This window comes from Spermophilus citellus (assembly GCF_964194105.1).
Source record: "Spermophilus citellus genome assembly, chromosome: 9".
Taxonomy (NCBI): domain Eukaryota; kingdom Metazoa; phylum Chordata; class Mammalia; order Rodentia; family Sciuridae; genus Spermophilus; species Spermophilus citellus.
The window spans coordinates 120,512,267-120,532,406 of NC_138191.1; the positions used below are offsets into that span (position 1 = coordinate 120,512,267).

At 43.7% G+C, this 20,140-nt stretch overlaps 1 protein-coding gene across 3 annotated transcripts in view; it reads right to left on the reverse strand.

The window, feature by feature from the left end:
* ARID1A (AT-rich interaction domain 1A) overlaps nucleotides 1–19,128 on the reverse strand; it is a 78,406-nt gene extending 59,278 nt beyond the window's left edge. For 2 of the 3 annotated variants that reach the window (XM_081306776.1, XM_081306775.1), the window contains exon 1: nucleotides 17,626–19,120. In XM_081306776.1, the coding sequence (XP_081162902.1) occupies nucleotides 17,626–18,750 (1,125 nt within the window). In that variant the 5' untranslated portion in view covers nucleotides 18,751–19,120. Of the gene's footprint in view, nucleotides 1–17,625 lie in introns of all 3 variants that reach the window. The other variant, XM_081306777.1, reaches the window with a different exon arrangement.
* Nucleotides 19,129–20,140: the final 1,012 nt, after the last annotated feature.

Below are 20,140 nucleotides of genomic sequence, written 5' to 3' on the forward strand. Positions count from 1 at the left end.
CCACCCCCCGCCAAAAAAAAAAAAAAAAATAGGAGACAGTTTAAATACATTATGTGAAAATGCTTGTTACAGTGCCAGTCCACAAAGCACATAACAGACATTACTTCCCACTCCACCCTCAACAGGAGAAAAGGCAGAATGGGGTTGAAAGCACAGTTTCAAAATACCTACTTAAAAAACATGAACACTCAAGTCAGACACCAAAAAGGTTGGCCAGTCCAAGTCTCAAGCACCACCTACTTTCAGTCTGTTCTCCCAGAGGAATTTGTTCAATAACTCCTTCCAAGAATTCTGACAGTACAGCCAATAGTTTTCAACTGGGGCAATACCAGCCACTGAGAAGTGTTTAGAAATAAATGTATTTTAAAAAGTGCTTTTTTTTTTTTTTGTTATCACAGTGATGCTATAATGCTTCTGGCATTTATTACCTGGGGAGCAGAATGCCAAACATCCTGCAATACAGCTCCACACAAAAAGCCTTGCTGAGAAACAGTGACCCAGCCCCTTATACCTCAGATGGGTGACTTCCTGTAACATTTGACCCTGGAGCAGCCAAGGGAAAGAGAGTCAGAACTGACCAGTACCCACCCCGCGTCGAGCTTAACAGTGCAAAGCCACCCACTAGCCAAGATGAACATAAAAGCTCATTTTAAACAACAGTTAGAAGACAATTTACCAAAGGTGATACTTTTCCTCTAGGGCATTTATTATAATTATAATGATATAGTTATTTGTGATTTGCTTACATATTTCTTCCCCACTAGAAAGTAATCCACAGTGGCAAGAATTATGACTCTTAGGCTCACAACACACTGCCTGATAGCATTACAGAAGCTCAATAAGCACCTGTTGTATTAATTTAAGCAACTAGCATATGGTAGATGCTTACAGGTTATTCAAAAAAGATTATGCCATATGATTCTTATGTTGGCAACTATTTTATGCCTTAGACAACATTTCAACAACTAGATTAGACAATTAGGTGAGCACTGAAAAAGTTCTTATCCTAACAGAGTAGAAGACAGAGGTAATTCCACATGGCTATAGACATCATGCTCTTGACAAAACTAACATAAATATACATTGGAGAATAGAAAGTCTATTTAACAAGTGGTCCTGGAAACATTGTATATCCATACATAGAAGAAAACTAGATCCAGATCTCTTAGCCTGTACAAACATACACTCAAAATTGATTAAAGGCCAAAATGTTAGATCCAAACTTTGCAACTATTCAAAGAAATAATTGGGGAAACACTTCAACATACAGGCATAGGCAAAGATTTCCTGAATAGGATTCCTATAGCTCAGGAAATATGATAAAGAATCAATAAATCAAATAGCATCAAATTTAAAGGCTTCTGTACAACCAAGGAAACAATTAGTAGAATGAAGAGATAACCTATAGAATGGGAGAAAATCTTTGCCACCCACTCTTCAGAGAACAAATATCCCAAATGAATAAAAGAATTTTTTTTAAATGCTCTCTTGGACTATATTCGCTGTAATATTGGGGTAACCAGTCAACCTTGTTCGGTGAAAATACCTCTAACACGATAAAAAAAAAAAAAAGTTATAACATCCAATTCATATATACAATTCAAATAAAAATAATATATGTATAATGTATATTATATATATTCTTTTTAATACATTAATGTTTACAAAATAAAACCTGTTTTCTACTGGGGAAAAAAAAAAGTTCCTATCCTGAAATGGGGAATATGACCAAAGTCTGAGATATCTTGATGGTATCTAAAAAAGACTCGTTGGTGCACTATATCCCAGCACATGCTCAAAAATTAAAGTACAAACCTATTACCCATAGGAGGTAGTAAGGGGTGACACCAAAATAAGGCACCTTCTTACCACAAACCATTCTCTGATTCTTCTACTAAGGAAAGGGCCTTAGTGTATGTAGATGGACCACAAGCCTGATTAAGTGGGGCAGTATTTTGGTGTCCTTACACCCAAGTTAATTGTCATCATCTATCACTAAATGATACAGTACATTTAAGGAATATGTAGAGAGGAAAGGTGTTACCTTACAAACAGCTTTACTCAGGAGTGTATGTTCCTGTTTTTCAGCACAGATAATACTATTTTGATTCATACTTGTTTCTCTTAATTAATTTCTAAAATTCTTTCCTCTTCCATGTCAAACAGATTTGCAGGTAAGTGCTCCAAAATAAGTAAAGGCCAACAACTGCCTCTTAGCCATAAAACTGTAAGACCTCATTTGCTTTCTCTTTTTAAAGAGAATTTGCTTTCTCACATATTCTTTTCAAACTCAGGCCTTGTGCATGCTAGGCAAGTGCTCTGCCACTGAGCTAAATCCCCAACCCCTTCTCCCATACTTTCATTTTATCTATAAAACTCCAAACTTGGTCTGGTTATTCAAAGATTATACAAAAAGATACTAAAGTTCTCTACATAATTCTACCTTCTGCTGAAGTTTTTCTTTCTATGCTAAAAAATGTATCTGTGACACAACACTGTGTTAAAGGGACCTAATTTACATGCAGTCAGGGATTCCTTTGTAGTCATGTTTGTACATCAATCCAATCAAGTGATGTATTTTGATAAAGACACCAAGTGGCAGCAATAATACCATGCGCTTTTTTCATTAATTTCTAGCATGGCCTTGAACCACTTCCCAAAAATATCTTTCTCTAGGACCCCCAATTCTACTCTTAACTGGCACAATTATGTAAGTTAAGGAATGACCCAACCTTAATAAACAAATCTTACTAAGATCAACATGCCTCCAGATCTTTAGGACTTAAGGTCAGCAATTCACTGAATGGAAAACTATAGATGTGTGCAAATTCCCCAGCACTTTTCAAAGCCGTAAATGCATGTTGCTAACAATCTCCTGCATACCATTGTCCAGACAAATGTGTATAGGAAACCTGGCTTCGTGATTTAAACCAGAAATACATGGGACAAGGTTACCAGCTTCTTTTAGAAGCTTATTGACTCTCTTCTTTATTTGCACTCTTACTACTATAATCACATTGGGATGGATACTTGGCATATTTGGAAGTGTAGCCAACATCTAACCCTCTGCCCTCCCCCATCCCCCCCATTCTGCTTTGGTTCATATACTCTTTTGAGATTCTCTTGTTCAAGGCACCAGAATTTTCCACTGGTATATGTGTCTGGTGAGTGAGCCCAACTATCTCAATCTCATTTTATTTTAACCCAAAATACCATAATGAAAGCAGTATTGGTTACTTGAGGTTTTAAGTTGGGGTTTTAAAGAAGCCAGTTCAAAGCTGCTCTGGGAAAGCAGAGGATTCAAATCACAAACTGGAAAGAAAAACAAGAATGTTACAAATCTGTCCTGGGCCAATAGAACCCCAAAAACAGATTGAGGAGGACTAAAAATCTGTCTCCAGACCAAAAGCAATAAAATGAAAAATGAGAAGAGGTAGAGAGAGACCATTTAAAAACCTCTGTTTGGGCAGGAATGGTGGTGCATGCCTATAATCCCAGCAGCCCGGGATGCTAAGACAGGAGGATCAAAGACAGCCTATGCAACTTAGCAAAGCCTTAAACAACTTAGCAAGACCCCATCTCTAAATAAAATTCAAAAAAGGACTGTTGATGTGGCTCAGTGATTAAGTACCTCTAGTTCAATCCCTGGTACCAAAAAAATAATAATTAATTAAGACTGGGGAGGGGGGTGGCTCAGTGCTTGAGTGCTCCTGGGTTCAACTTTTAGTACCAAAAAATAAACAAACCAACCAACCTGTTTGTGGGACAAAGGAAGGCACTTTCAGCCTCCGGTTACCCAGGCCTTTCCAACAGAGGTAAGCAGATAGTAGGAATCTTCTCAGAAATGAAATTGTTCCAAAAGTGGTATAAATCGCTTCTCCAGGCCTTTTACCAGCTCTGGGTGGTAAATTTACTGACCGTTTCCGTGTACTTTTCGTACTACTTATAAGAAGAGTTAGATACCAGTGAGAGAATGAAAAAGGGAATTTAAAAAAGAGAAAATAAAGCTAAAAGGTAGAAGGATCATAATGTGAGTTAAAACATGCACACATAAAAGACTCCCTACTAAAGTATACATCTGAATACACAAACATCAATTCACAGATAAAACTGTCAGCATTCTATCTCCTGAAAACCACTGCCTTCATTGCAGCCAGGTTTCAGTAATCACAGCTACATTTCTCAGGCAGGAGAGAAAAACAGGTGTTATGATACTTGGTTTTAATGGGAAGGATATAGAAACATTAGATTTTCATGAAGTCCAAGTGAACAAGAACACCGGTTTGCCTTTTGGTCTTCAACTGTTAATGATTACCTGACCATTTCTATGCCAAGCATAACCCTTATTCATTAAGTCATGCAACAGAAGACAAGCCTTGATTCTAATGTCAATTCCTCAGAGTGGTCTCATTACTTCAAAGATGGGTGACTTGTCAGGATTCTGTTGAGAGGGTTTACTTACTAGAATTTCACAAGGAACAGAAGGAGAGGAATTCATAGTAACTCAGGCTGGCAACTGGGGAGTTGGGGATGAGGGAAAGAGGTTACTAAGAAATAACCAGATCACCAAAGGCCCTGTTCTCAGATGAGGTGGCCAACACAGGCAGAAAGGACATCATACCATTCAAATAGCGCTCTGACACCGGTCTTTAGATGACATTTTTGGGAATCGCCCTCTTAGGCAAAATTTACTGAGTCACTCACACTTGAGGACCACCAGTCTAAAATATAATCTTTTCCAATTTCATTAAACACCCAAGTACCATAGATTCAGATTATTCTTATGCTATCTCTCCAAAGAACTAAGAGAAAGAAAAATGGGAGGCAGGGAACCCCCAAATTCTATAAATTATTTTTTTCACTAAAATTTACCATCATTGCATAGTAAAAGAGTCATCTCAAAAATAATCTCTCCTGTTACAATCTGAACATACGTGTATCCCTAAAATTCATAAGTTGAAATCCCAACCCAGACACCTAATGGTATCTGGAAGTGGAGCCTTTGGGATATAATTAGGTTTAGATTAGGTCATGACTGTGGGCTCCCAACACAATTAGCACCCTTATAAGAACAAAAGACACAGAGGGCTTCCTCTCCTAGAATGAGATGGTATGTGAGCACACAATGAGAAGATGCTAAGACCACTGTCTACAAGTCAAGAGGGCTCTCACCAAAAAGCAAATCTGCTAACACCTTAATCTTGAACTTCTATCCTCAAGAACTGTGAGAAATAAATGACTATTGTTTAAGCTACCCAGTCTATGGTATTTTGTTATAGCCACCCAAGCAGACTAATACAATCCCTAGCCCCAAGAACTTTTAGCATTTTCTCCATCCAGTTATATTTTCTTTCGCCTTAAGTGGACATCACTCTGTAGTTAACCAGAAGAAGTCTTCAGGTAATTCAGATATATCCTGCAGCCCAGTAGCAAGTAAATGAATAAACCCAGTAGTTCTCAAACATGAGTGTGCATAACAGCCTGAAGGACTTGTTAAAACAATACTGCCAGAATTCTGGATTCAGTAGGTTTGGGCTGAAGATTCGCATTTTTTAATACAACCCAGGTAATCTGGGAACCACTGTGCTAATTATCTCTCAAACTAGAACAAATGGTCTTAATAAAATTTGAGGCTTTGGGAGGGAAGAGATGATGCTGGGGTTACAAATCCAAGGTCTTGGACATGCTAGTCGAGCACTGTACCACTGAGCTAAAACCCCAGTCCTTAGTTTTTTTTTTTGTTTGTTTGTTTGTTTTTATCATTAATACAACTCAAATGAAGCTAGGAACAATGAGATCATTTTTAATTCAGTAAAGATCAACATTTTCTTTTACCACTCAATTCTCTCAAGCAGTAGTCTACCACTCAGAAGTCACATAAGAATTTTATTTGACAAACAAATAGCACTTGTACATATATTATTTAATACTTACTACAGCCTGTAGGTAGATATTTTTCCTCATCATACAGTTGAGAAAATATAGATTCCAGTAAGTTAAATGACCTGCCTAAAGTCACAAAGCTTAAGGGAAATTTAAAACTAGGTTTTAGAGCTGACTTTCTTATGAAACTTTACATGACACTTAACCTTATGTGTTCACTTTCCCCAAGTGGCAAATTAAGACAATAATATCTTCCTTTCCAATGAATACTCCAAGTTTCTGGAAAGTGAAATTACTCTGCAAACATTTCCACAATGCAAGTCATTCACATAGACCAATTTTATTTACAGCCTGATTTGTAATGTCAAAGATCTCTCCTGAGAAGCAAACCTGAGGACTAAATGTTGACAGCTCTCACTGTTGGAACCACAAGGCAGCTATAAACCAAGTGCCATGACTATCATCAGAAACCAAGACAATCAAAACCCTGAATGTAAGAGGCAGACAGAACCAAGGTCTAGGCATGATATCAAATTCTAACTAAAACGTACAGTGGTGCACATTCTGTAATCCCAGCTAATTGGGAGGCTTAGGCAGGAGGATTGCAAGTTTGAGGCCAGCCTCAACAACTTAGCAAGATCCGTCTCAAAATAAAAAATGAAAAGGGTTGGAGATGTGGCTTAGCGATAGGGCATCCCTGAGTTCAATCCACAGTACTACAAACAAATAACAAAATATAATCAAACCTTTTCAGTTTTTAACCTCATTTTAAGAGTTTCAGGCAATTGGGAAAATGTCATCCCAATAAGTCCTAGTGTTTGAATCATTTGTTTTGGAGAAGCAAAATTTTAGTTTCAGGTATAGCTCAGTGTTAAGAGTATTTGCCTAGCATACAAAAAGCCCTAGATTCCATCCTTGGCACTACAAAATGTGTGCACATATACAAATTTACGTGTATATGTTTTTGTATATTAATGTCACAGCTCTGGAGAATCAGACAAACCTTGATTCAAATCCCAACTCTGAGTTGGGGTTATAGCTAAGTGGTGGAGCACTTGCCTAGCATGTGAGAGGCACTGGGCTTGATCCTCGCACCATAAATAAATAAATAAATAAATTAAAGGTTTTATGTTCATCTACAACTAAATATATATATTTTTTAAATCTCTAGTGCCTGGGGATGTGGCTTTGTGCTAAGAGTACTTGCCTAGCAAAAAAATAAATAAAAAATATCCCAACTCTTCCCTAGAGCATATTTCTTATTCTGAGATGGTGAAATTCACAGGTTAATCCAGCATTAGTTCAGGAATCTGAAACTCTTTGTAAATGTGAAGTAAGAGGAATAATAGAATCCACCTCTTCTAGAGTTTTGAAGATTAAATAAGGAAATTCCTAACAGAACCAAACAGTGGTTAGCACAAGTAAGCACTCCAATACATGACAGCTATCATGAATACTTACCCGTAATGTGATCTTATTTCTAAGAGAGGATCTTATCTCAAGACAACATTGTGCACAAACTACCTAAATAATTGTTCCCCAAATTGTTTACAATACAGTCTTTAGCAGCCCAAATTACTAAACAGGTAAAAAGTTAGAAGTTTAAAAGGAAAGGCAAGATATCCACACCTGAATTATAAAGAGTTTCAGACTCCTGAACTAATTAATGCTTGACCAACCTGTGAATTCTACCACCTCAGGAACAGAACAGAAAGGGCAAGAAAGCAAGCCACCTGTATTTGCCACAGAAGGTATGATAATGAACAACAACTAATTCCCAGCATTTCTGGCCTTCTCTGAGGACAGCAGAAAACTCTAATGTCAATCCCAGAAATGGGGAAATCACTAAGAACATGCTTTTAGGGGCTGGGATTGGGGCTCGGTGGTAGAGCACTTGCGTAGCATGTGTGACTCACTGGGTTCGATTCTCAGCACCGCATATAAATAAATAAATAAATAAATATCCATCAACAACTAATAAAAACATTAAAAAAAAAAAGAAAGAACCCAAAGACATTACTGTTTCCTCCAAAAGGATGCAACCAGCACAATGTCACTTTTAATCCTCTACCACGTGGCTGAATTTACAGTCTTCTTAAAGTCAAAGTACACCAGGTTTGAATCAGTTGAAAGTAAACAGCTGGGCCCAAATGCACTCATGCACAGCAAGCAAGCTGGGCTCAAGGAAAATAAAAATACCAAGCACACAGCAAATGGATTATTTAAATGACAGACATCACACTGACCCCCAAGCTCCCCCAATGCCATCATACTGGAAGCTAGATTTTAGCCGGAAGGGAGGGTTAATTTTAATAGAGATGCCTATAAACAAACAAGCTGAAAGCTAACAAGGGTGAAAAGCATACAAAAATCTTGGCTTCTGGTGATGAGCCACAGAAAATCATGAATGTGCTAGTGCCAAGGGAGGAGAAAGTCTAATATCTAACATTGCAGACTTGGGAACACAGAATTAACAAAGCCATAAAGAAGCTCAAATGCAAACTAGAGAAAAAGGCACATGGCACACTTCCTCTTCATATGGGTGGCAATTCAAGCAGTGCTCTGGGCCTGCAGAGCACCCAGCCCTATACCCAGGCCCTTAGTATTTAATATCAATATAACTTCCTGGAGGGCGACAAAAATCTGTCCTGGATTACTGGGTGATTTCTAATATGTACCATAACCAACACTAAGTCAACATTTTAGAGATCAAATTTCCTTCTCTGCAGCATGCTGGAATGTGTTCTTGGCAATAGGCTTCTTCCCATTCCAGTCCACCCTTAGAAAATGCAAAAGCCACTGGGAAATAAAGACTCAACCTGTCCCAAGACAATCTTCTGGCTACGCACAAGTAAGTAACAAAAACAAACAAATTCACTCAGATATCTCTTCACATTCAATAAAGAACTAATTTCTTCTACTTAAATGGGGGGAGAGGCAATTTCGGGGAAGAGCCAGTCAAAGCCATTAAGTCAATGTTCACTCTAACTTGAATTCCTGAAAGACCTGCAATTAACTAGAGTTCATCTGGAGGCCCTACACATCTACTGTCCATGGCAGATGAACCAGCATCCATGCCCAATTCTGAGTTATTAAAGACCCACTTTTGCAAAATGCCAAAATGGAAGTCAAAAGAAGTTTAAAGAGAAATTTCTACACTAGAATGCTGTATTCAAGACTCCATACTTCCACGCTGATGCAGTGTCACTCATTGTTCTTTTCCAGCAGGAAGCACTGGTATAGCCTGGAACTGAATACCCCATGAACTCTCAGTTGTTAGGCATGCACTACAGGCCCTTGACAAATGCCAGGCCCAACTACACACAGTCCGGCAGGTAAAGAGAACCCAAAACCACCACATTTCACAGGCTCCATAAGGAATAAGCATGTGTTTGCAGCATTTATGAACTTCTTGGTCACAGCCAACCTAATCAAAAACAATATTAAAGGCCATTTCTATGAACAGATGGGCAAACCACATATTTGCAGGCTTATCCAACCCATCAACCCTCAATACAAGGTCTAATCGAAGCAACTCTGCTTGAGCACAACTCCAAGCTCTTTAGAAATAACAGCAGTATAAGAATCCCAATAGGTACTTCATGACTATTGTTTCTGAGGAGAAAGGAAAAAGTCCAGGCTCATCAACAAAAGCTGAACCACCATCACTGCAGAGCTGCCCAGAACACAGAACTCTGAAGGTGACAGGACCTTCCAAACTCACAACTACTATAAACAAGCACTGGCCAAGAACTTAGCAAGTTGTACCAAAGGTCCTAAATGGTCACAAGAACCACTTTTTCAGAGAATTTCATGGTTAGAGTCCGTATTCTCAAAGTCAACAGACCATTGAGACAACTACAGATATACGGATGGTTGTGCAATCTGGATTTTGTGAAGCTCACTGGACTTAGAGTAGCTTTAGGGATAAAAGGCAAATTTACATTGTAATTTTCTCCTTCTTCAATGCTTTAGGTTCACAAATAACTTTTGAAAACCTGTCCCAGGTTAACCCTGCCCAATTCTGATTACTCTGAATTTCTTCAGCCCATATATTTAGCTTGGTCTATAGACATTTATTTATTTAGGTACTAAGGATTGAACCCAGGGGTGCTTTACCACTAGGCTACATCCCCAACCCTTTTAATTTTTTTTGACAGAATTTCACTAACTTTCTGAGACTAGCCTTGAACTTGGGATCTTCCTGCCTCAGCCTCCTGAGGCACTGGGATTATAGGAGTGCACCACAGCACCCAGCTTGTCTATATACATTTATAAAAACTTGCTTTGTTAAGTTTTGTGTGAGCACATAAGCACACTTCTCCATGAAAAACAAATTCCTCTAAAGCAGATATCTCCTTTCTTTTAAACCCCTTTCTAGAACCCAATCAGAATTAAATAGGAGTATTTCCCACCCCCATTAGAATCTCCAGAACTCCCTGACCTTGAAACAATGCTCTCAGCAATAAGTCTGAAATTCTAACACCCTTACCAATCATCTTACTGAGAAAGGCCTTGGCAATACTAGACAACCAATGTATGTGTTGACCTGAGTTTTTGGATTTTGTTTTAAAATAAGCTGATAGTCCTTACAAGATAGCTAAATCTAAAAATTTTGGTCAGGGCCATAATTATGTTTTATCCCCTGTTACTATCTAAGTAGCTAAATCCAAAAAAGCACTTCCAGAACACTGCTTTAAAAAAAAAAAAAAAAAAAAACACTTCTTGTGAAGAAATGTGGTATCAAAGTCAGTGGATATCTATCTATCTATCTATCTATTTATTTATTTATTTATATTAGAGATTGAACCAGGGGTGCTTTAAACACTAAGCCACATCCCCAGACCTTTTTTGTTTAAGACAGGGTCTCACCAAGTTGCTAAGGATCTTCCTAAATTGCTGAGGCTAGCTTTAACATTGTGATCCTTCTGCCTCAGCCTCCCAAGTCATGGGGATTTCAAGTATGCACCCACCAGGCCCAGGTGGATTTAGTTTAAAAAGAGGCAAGTGCTCTACCACCCAGTCTAACATGTGCAAGGACCTGGGTTCAATTCCCAGTACCACCACCACCAAAAAAAAAAAAAAAAAAAAAAAAACGCGAGAGAAAAAGAGATAGAGAAAGGAAACTGAGAAGGCTCACTGGTCATCTCACAAAGCTACCAGAGTACCACAGGCAGACAGCTAAAATATTCATAGATTATTCTTCTTTCTCCATAAAAAGAATGTGTCACTGAAGGGGCCCCAAAATGTTTTAATCCTAAAATGGAAATTCAAAATCAAAGACTAGGGGCTGGGGATGTGGCTCAAGCGGTAGCGAGCTTGCCTGGCATGCGTGCGGCCCGGGTTCGATCCTCAGCACCACATACAAAGATGTTGTGTCCGCCAAGAACTAAAAAATAAATATTAAAAATTCTCTCTCTCTCTCTCTCTCCCCTCTCTCACTCTCTTTAAAAAAAAAAAAATCAAAGACTAAATCTACCCACGTAACTCTTCAAAAAGGATCTAGCGAGATCCCCAACATAGGGCCTTTGTATTGACTCAGAAGCCAGGGGGCATTAATGTTAACATGTATAAGTAATGCAGAGAAGTCTAGTAAGAACTATGAATAGTTATATTTGGGTAGTGGACTACAGTCTGCAGAGGAGAGGGTAAAGACTACACTTAAGTTGCAGTATCTTTTTTCTCCTTTCTGATATTCCAAAAATGCAACCCAACCCCAAAAACATCTCACCAAACTATAACACCTTCCTAAAGGAACAAGGTTTTAAAACTTAAACTCTATGGGCTGGGGATATGGCTCAAGCGGTAGCGCGCTCGCCTGGCATGCGTGCGGCCCGGGTTCGATCCTCAGCACCACCTACCAACAAAGATGTTGTGTCCGCCGAGAACTAAAAAATAAATAAATTCTCTCTTTCTCTCTCTCTCCCCCTCCCCCTCTCCTCTCTCTTAAAAAAAAAAAAAAAAAAAAAAAAAAAAAAAACTTAAACTCTAATAAACCAAGCTTTTGGCTTATATTTAATTTACTGTGGAAAATCAGGAACTTTTTCCAAACTTCTGTTTATTTTCACTATTTAATTGTGATTGATTTGGGGGAGAGCAGAGGCGGGGAACTGAGGTTTAATCCAGGGGTGTTTACCACCAAGTCATATCCCCATCCCTTTTATTTATTTATTTATTTTTTTCATATTGAGACAGGGTCTCACCAAGTTGCTTAGGAGTCTGGCCAAATTGCTTCAGCTGGCTTTGAACTTGTGAACCTCCTGCCTCAGCCTCTAGAGTCACTGGGATTACAGGCTTGCACCACCCCACCCAGCAATTACAATGTGCCTTCAAGTTAACAGGCAGCCAGGGTCACAGTGGTTTCACTTTCAAGACATCTTTCTACTTCAGATATCTTTTAGATCCCCTCTCCTTATCTCTATGCTCCCTGCCCCCCAGCACTGCCCTCTTCTCTATCCCTAAGTCTTTTTTGCCAATATTATTTTATTCTTCCACATGAGGTGACTAGTATTATCTTTGCTTGAAAACTGTTTATTAATTTTCCTGTCAAACATTCTATAGAGCCTTTTACATCTTAACTACAGAAACCTCCTGGGTACATATTGACAGCTCAGCAAGTATTTACACAAAGCTCTGAAACATTTGGTTCCTTTAGAGAGGAAGAAGCTGCTGTGTCAAGCAGAGAATTGTCAAACACCTTTCCTTCTCCCTTCCCCTCTCCTTTATAAAGGGAAGCTTCCTTCTAGCACAATTCTAATAAGCCTAAATTACACTTCTAAACTACTAAGCCATGAGGAGAAAAAAAATGGAAATTCAGATGTGCTAGAGAAAAGAAAGAACAGTACTTCCACGACCACATGCAAACCATACCATGTAGTTTTTTAAATCACGGGTATGAGAAAAGACAAATATACCTATGAATGGACCCTGAAAACACTTAGCTTTTCCTGTTCCAGGCTCAGAAACTTTTGGTCTTCTCTCAGCAAAACTTACAGGACAAGTCCAGGCACTTGGATTACAACCAACTGCCCAAACCAGACCTAGACCTGCCCAAACACTAGAGTCTGAGAGCTAAATGCTACCTCTACCACCCCCCACATCTCCTTACCCTTCAAAAAATTCACCCCCAAATATAAAGTCTCCTCTGGGGACAGTGAAGCAACTGTTTTTAAGTTTTGCTTTAATGGTCTCTGCCTAATTTTTCGGTTGCTGTTTAGTGTTTTAAAACCACCAGCCAGTCATGTGCAGTAAATGGTACAGGCCTGTAATCACAGCAACTCATGAGGCTGAGGCAGGAAGATCACAAGTTCAAGGCCAACCTGGATGACTTAACAAGACCATGTCTCAAAAAATTTTTTAAAAAGGGCTGGGATGTAGCTCAGTGATAGAGTGTCCCTGTGTTCAATCCCCAGTATGGTAAATAAATAAAATCAGATAGGTGAAATGACCAATGACAAACAGATTAAATAGTTTTAAGGAAACAGTCTGGTAGGTCTTTTCCTGTAAAGGTCCACAGACCACTGTAGCACCCAACTGTACAGAGCTTTTTCCTGTGAATCCTCAGGAGACAACAATGAATTCCTCAAACCCAAGAGAGGAAAAATGGTCTCAAGACCCCTACTGATAGGTAAGAATACCCTTACAATAAGCCAGTTATGTAAACATAGACAGATACACACCATCACAGTAAAACTTCATCTTACTGATGAGGAGAAAATAAACAAAAGGCAAATGACTTGCCCCATCTCACACAGCTTAATCTGGAACTGCATATGGAACCCATGCTCCCACACTCCTCCTCCTCTGAAACCTGGACTCTTTAACCCTTAACCACCAAGCAGCACACAATTCAGTGGGTATCAGTAATGATAACGACCAATCTAAACAAGGAAAAACACAGATAAAAATTAAGAGTATCCAGACTCCATTTCAGAGCCCCACATATCACAACTTACTGGCAGGAAAGAATTAATTGATGCCAATTTATTTTGAATACCATATTTTAACCATATTCACATGCTTCAATTGCTTCTAGAATTTTTGAGATTTGAAGCCAATTAATACACTCTTTTGGGGGACAAGACTAACAAAGGGAACAATCTATTACTTTGTTAGCCTATTCCCATTTTTTTAAAAAGTTCATTAACTTCTTCGTGAATGGCCTAACGTAGTGGACACCACACCTTTTAGGACTCAATTCAACATATGAATGTTTAATGCAATGAGAGACCTCTTGTTAGAGCACGTGCCACTTGTCATGGTTACTTTGTGCCACACAAAGGGAGGAATATAAAAAAGTCCTCACAGGAATCAATACACAAGAAGCCCACCTGGCCACTTTCTCTCCTCACACCACCATCCCATCTCTCATCACTCCCTGTTGTCTCACAAACTGGTAGAGAAACAGGAGGCCCCCACAATTTAAAGTGCCATCTAAGTGTGGTTTTCCTGGTCCCTCCTACTTGAGAGAGCTCCAAGAGTCCTGTATTTCAGCCAGCCCAGAATTTCTGCCAGTAGGCATTCCCATAATAAATCCAGGATTCCTCTGTTTCCCAGGAGTTGGAAATCTCTCTTGATATTTCCACAGCAGAAACTAACAGCCAAACTTCTATAATCATATCCAACTTGATCTTGAACTACTTATCATATTTCATTTTTTTACCAAAATAAACTGGAACTACTTGCAAGGTGTTACTGCTAAAAGTAAAAAGCCTTACATCAAATTCAAGTACATAAGTAACCTAAAACCATTTCATCAGTACCAGGATTTGACACCTTGAGACACAATATCACTTATAAAGAAATAAAGGAAAAGTCTGCCTGCTGAAACTATGCTAGCTCCTATAAGACACACATGCTCTTACCTAATCTTTATTTCATTAAGGCACAGTAAAATAAGAACAATTCACCTCTGCTATGTTACTCCTTGTGTTGGAAAAGAAGTCTTACCATAAGACGGAGTTAGGCAGAAAAGAGAATGGAGAAAGATCCTGTTGTTTAAGAATACTTAAGAATATGGCATCATGTTTTGATAAGAAGTTTATCCTCCAGCAGCAAAGACCTCAGAACAAAGTCCTGACCTAGACTACTGCCACACAGCTGAAGAAGCCCACCAACTGAAGCTGTACTCTCTTCCACAAGTGAATGTTATCAGCTCATTCCCTGGGTCTCAGGGGAGTAGGTAACTAAACTGAAATTAAGTAAGAATCTGTTATGTAGGGTGCTGGGTCAGATGATATTAAAAGAGAATCAGGGGCTGGGGATGTGGCTCAAGCGGTAGCGCGCTCGCCTGGCATGTGTGCGGCCCGGGTTCGATTCTCAGCACCACATACAAACAAAGATGTTGTGTCCGCCAATAACTAAAAAATAAATATTAAAAAAATTCTCTTTAAAAAAAAAAAAAGAATCAGAAAATTACCACCAGCAGCATTGACAGACTTCTAAACAAGGTCCATATCTATTATCATTTATCCAGGACAGAAAAGGGCACAGTACCCAAGCACATAGAAAGTACTCATTTAATGACTGACAAACAGAAAATACACAGCTAAAATTGATTTTAAAAAGAAAAAAAAAAATCCTAAACCAAGAGAATTCAAAACAATTTTGCTTTTTAATGAACTTTAACCTACCCCAAATTATTTCCTCTAGTAGGGGGAAACATATAGATTATAGAATGAAATGAGAACATTGTACATTTTAAGAGAAAACTATCCTCCAAGTAGTAGAAAAACAAACATTTTCTTATTTCTCACCCAGATGTAGAACATCAGGGAAGTTCAAGACACAAAGCTTTATGCCCAGAGCCTAACACATCTATTTTCAAAATTCCCAGCTCAACAGAAGAGTAGAAAAGTAGTTCTAGGATAGGGAAAGAATACAGCTAGTTAATTATATATAAACAAAATCTCCTCTTGGCCCAAAAACAAATGCTGGGGGAAGGGAGCATGAGGGAGGTTTTTCCCTCTTTGAAAAGATACATGACCACCCAATATTCCCTGACCAAGCACTGATGGAGAGAGAAGAAAAGCAAAATGCAAATAAAGTAGGATGTATTAAAAAGTACCTAAATGTTGCAATTTCTAAGTGAATCTTAAGTGCCACTGTAGGTCACATCTTTATACCTTGGAAGATGAAAAGAATTGAAACACAAATGCAAAGAAAAAAAGCTCTAAAATCACTGATGACAAAACAGAAAAACTAGTCTTTTTAATGAACCATAAGTTTTAACAAACCAAGCCTTGAGGAAAAGGGCAAAAATTCATCAAGAGCATGAAAGACTCGGGCGGTCTACTTTTCAAATTGAGCTGCTCTCCTAAAGTTCAATTAACAAAAGAAAGTGTTAACAAGATTCAACATGTAAACAAAGAATGAGGCCAGCCTTGCTTAAAACACAACACTTTAACCTAATGTGAAATTCTCTGAGATTCCAGTTCTAAACAAAAATCATTATTAACAAGAAACGCCCCCCCACACATACACACACACATTTGCCACTCAATAAAAAGCCCAGTAAAATAATTCCAGTTCCAAGTGAACAGCGTCAAAATTACTCAAGACAAATGCATCTTCAGAGCCATCAAAGAAGTCATTTATACCATTAGGAAAGTCACAAAACCAAAACAAACAGCAAACCCATTGTAGAGAAAAACTCAGCTACTGTTCTGACAACACAGAATCTATTTCAGGCTGCATAAAACATAACAAGCAAAATAAATCCAAGGTACAAGAAAAATGCCATTGCCTCCTCTTTTGTTTCAGGCACAATGTAACAAGGACAGCCTGTCTGGGGCTCTGCTCCTGCTGATACAGTATTGCTGCTTAAACCTCCCTCCCTCAAGGTCACAGCCAATTTCAGCTCTGGAATAAAAGGCAGATAGTGGCAGCGATGGTTTGGGTTATCACTGGCAGAAAAGCAGAGTGTAAAAGTTTATGAGCTCATCAGGATTGTTGTACCATTACATCAGAGGCAATTATAAATGGCCAAGAGCAGGAGATGGGGAGCCAATCAGATCACAGATAGGATGTCAACCTAAGACCAACTGTCTCCTGGCTTTGACAGAAGGATTTTACCTCCATAATTCAAATCCCAAACCAAAGCAATCTGCACTTACTACTCCAATCACTCAGCTGTTTACCAGCACTTCCAGAGAGAAGCCCAGGCCACTGGGCCAGCGGAGACCAAGACAGGCGAGGGACCGGGCTGCCCTGGGTGAACCGCAGCCGGCCTCTAGCTGCCCCCAAACAGGCCCCTGCCCTCCCTCGAGGTCCCCCGAGCCCGAGGGGCCCCTCTTTGAATACACACACGGGGAAACAGCCTCAAGGAAGGCAGGGGGGACAGAGAGGAGCGGCAGGTGACCAAGGAAATGTTCGTTCAACTCCCCGGCTCCTACCGCTGCCTACTCCCCTAACCTGAGCCCTCAGCACCCCCTCACCCTGGCTGGACCCTTCCGGGCACACTCTGCCCTACACCCCCCTGAAGGCCCCCCGGAGTTCGCAGGGACCAGGGGAGTGGGAGAAGCGCAGTAGACACCTCTGGAAAAGCCCCACACAAAGGCTGAAGGAGGGAAGGAGAGGAAGGCAGACAGGCAGCCATTTTAAGAGAGAAGAGCCAGACAATGGCAGCTCCCCGGCAGTGGGGGCCTGGGACCGAGGGGAGCCCCCGACAGTGGCCTGCTCCCATGGCCGCCACCCACCCCCCGGACCCGCTCGCCCCAGCCCCCTCCCCACTCAGCTGTGTACCTGAGGGGTCCGGGCGAGCGGCTGCCCCCCGCCGCCGCTGCTCCCGGGGCTCATGGGCGCGTGGTGGCTTCTTTGTTGGGCCCCTCCCGAGGCGGCGGCCGCCGCCGCAGCAGCAGCAGCAGCAGCCCCCCAGCACTGCGAGGCCATGTCCGCCGGGCCCTTGCCCGTGCCCCCGTCCTGGGGCCCGCCGCCGTAGTCGCCCCCGGGGTAGCCCTGGTAGCCCCGGGCCGAGCTGGGCGACGTGAGCAGTTGGTTGAGGGTGGGGGTGGCGGTGGGCTGGGGAGTTCCCCCGCCGGCCGCTGAGGGGCCGCCTCCCCCCATGGCCCCGAAGCGCTGCTGAGCGAAGGACGAAGACGACGAGGAGGCGGAGGCGCTGGAGGAGGGAGGCGGCTTGGAGCCGGCGGCCGCCGCGCCGGAGCCCGGAGTGCCACCTCTCGGGGAGCTCAGCGCGTAGGCCTGGGGGGGCGGGGGGTAGGCGCTGCGGTTGGGGTAGTAGGAGTTGTACTGGTGGTTGGGGAAGCCGTGGTCGTGCGAGTTCTGCTGGGGCCCCGCGTAGGGCTCCAGGCCCCCGCCGCCGCCGCTCTGCAGCGCTGCCAGGCCAGGGCTTTGTTGTCCGCCATGTTGTTGGTGGAAGACGGCGGCCGCCGCCGCGGCGACGGCAGACGGGCTCCGGCCGTAGGGTTGCCCGAAGCCGTAGGCTGGGGGCGGCAAGGCGGCCGCGGCTGAGTGAGGAGGCGCCCCCACCCCGTCGCTGCTGCCGCCGCCGCCGCCGCCGGGCGGCTCCGTGAGGTTATTGTTCAGGGCGGGCCTAGGGCCCGCGTTCCCGTTCGAGTTCTTCAGGTCCGGCTCCGCGCCGGGCCCGCCGCCGCTGCCGGCTCCGCCGCCGCCGCCACCCCCATTGCTCTCGGCCCCGTCCTGCAGCTCCTTTCCCAGCGGCTGCGGCTGCCCCACGGCGGGGCCCTCGCTTTCCTGCCCGGCGGCTGCCTTCATTTCCCCGCGCTCGGCCGCTGCCGCCTCGCCCCCCGCCTCCTCCCGCTGCTGCTGCTCGGCTTTCTTCAGCTCCGAGGGCGGCGGCGGCGGGTTGCCCAGGCTGCTGGCGGCGGCGGGGGCGACCTGCGCGGCCATGATCCCCGCTGTCTCGTCCGCGGAGAGACCCGGCCCTGTCTTCGTCTTCTCCCCCCCTCCCACCCCGCCCCGGGGCCGAGTCCCCCGGGCTGCCCTCCCCACCCGCCCTGGCGGGCCTCGCGGGGCTCCGCTGCTGCGCTGCGCTCGCTCCTCTCCCCCCCGCCCCGCCGGCTCAGGCTCCGGGCTGGCGGCGGCGGAGGAGGAGGAGGCGGCGGCGGCGGAGGAGGCGCCGGCGGCTCAGCTGCTCCCGGCTCTGTAGGCTCGGGACCCGGCTCTCCCGGCTCATTCCCCCCAAGCCCTTGCCTGGGAATGAGGGGGGCGGTGGAGGCTCCGCTCCCCAGGGCCTGGCCCCGCTGTGACTCTCCGCTTTCTGCTGCCGGAGAAAGGAGGAGGGAGGGAGGGAGGGAGGCGAGGGGGAGGGGGAGGGGGCGGGGAGGGAGCGGGGGGAGGGGGACCCGGGACGGGCGGGCTGGAGGGCGCGCGGCAGCAGCCGGGGCGCCGGGAGGTAGAGTCGGAGCGCGGGCCCGGTCGGGCGCCCTCCCTCCCCTCCCGGGCCGCGACTCGGGCCGAGGCTGCTGTGCAGCAGCGGGCGGGCGAGCTAGCGGGCGGCCGGACTGAACGGCTAGAGCGCCCCACTCTCCTCCGAGTCCCCCTCACTCCGACACGAGGCTCAGCACTGCCATTTTACCCAGCGCCGTCGCGGCCGCCTGGAAAACCCGGAGCGGAACGCGGAGCGGGCGCAGGCAGTGGAATGGACTCGCTCCTTTCCCCTCACAAAGGAGGAGGGGAGAGAACGAGCCTAGGCGGCGGCAGGCCCTCAGCCGCTTTCGCTCGGCAGCGCCGCCGCCGAGGGCTTCGGAGAAAACCTGGCCCGGAATTCGCGCCTCTCCGGAGCCTGCGCAGCCTCCCTCCTGGCGTTCCTCTCTCCTGGCCGCACCAAGGGGAGCGGGCCGCGTGAACTTTACCCGCGCCTGCAAAATTGATCTGAGCCAGGCACCGGGGGCGCCTCAGCGCAGGCCTGGCCCCCTGCAGCGGACCGGGTCTCTACAGCACTTTTCTTCTTCAAAGCCTTTTACAGACCTGCCCTAAAGACCCAGCTGAGTGAGCCCTGCTTTTCACCCGCTTTGGCAAGCCCAAAGGAAGGATGATCATTGTTCAGACTATCCGTTTTCCCACTGCCCTGCCCTCATTAGCGGGTTCTGACAAGGCCTTGGGGGCATGAGGTCCAGGATTATCCCCATTTCACAGAATTGAAAGACAAGGGGAGGGGACTGCCCAGGTCAGCAGGCAGAGGACAGCGGCTATAAAATGAAGTGGAGTCCCCAAGCTGCCTCTTATTTAGCCTAAAAAGAAGTCTCAAGTTGTGCAAATCCAACAATAGGATCAGAGT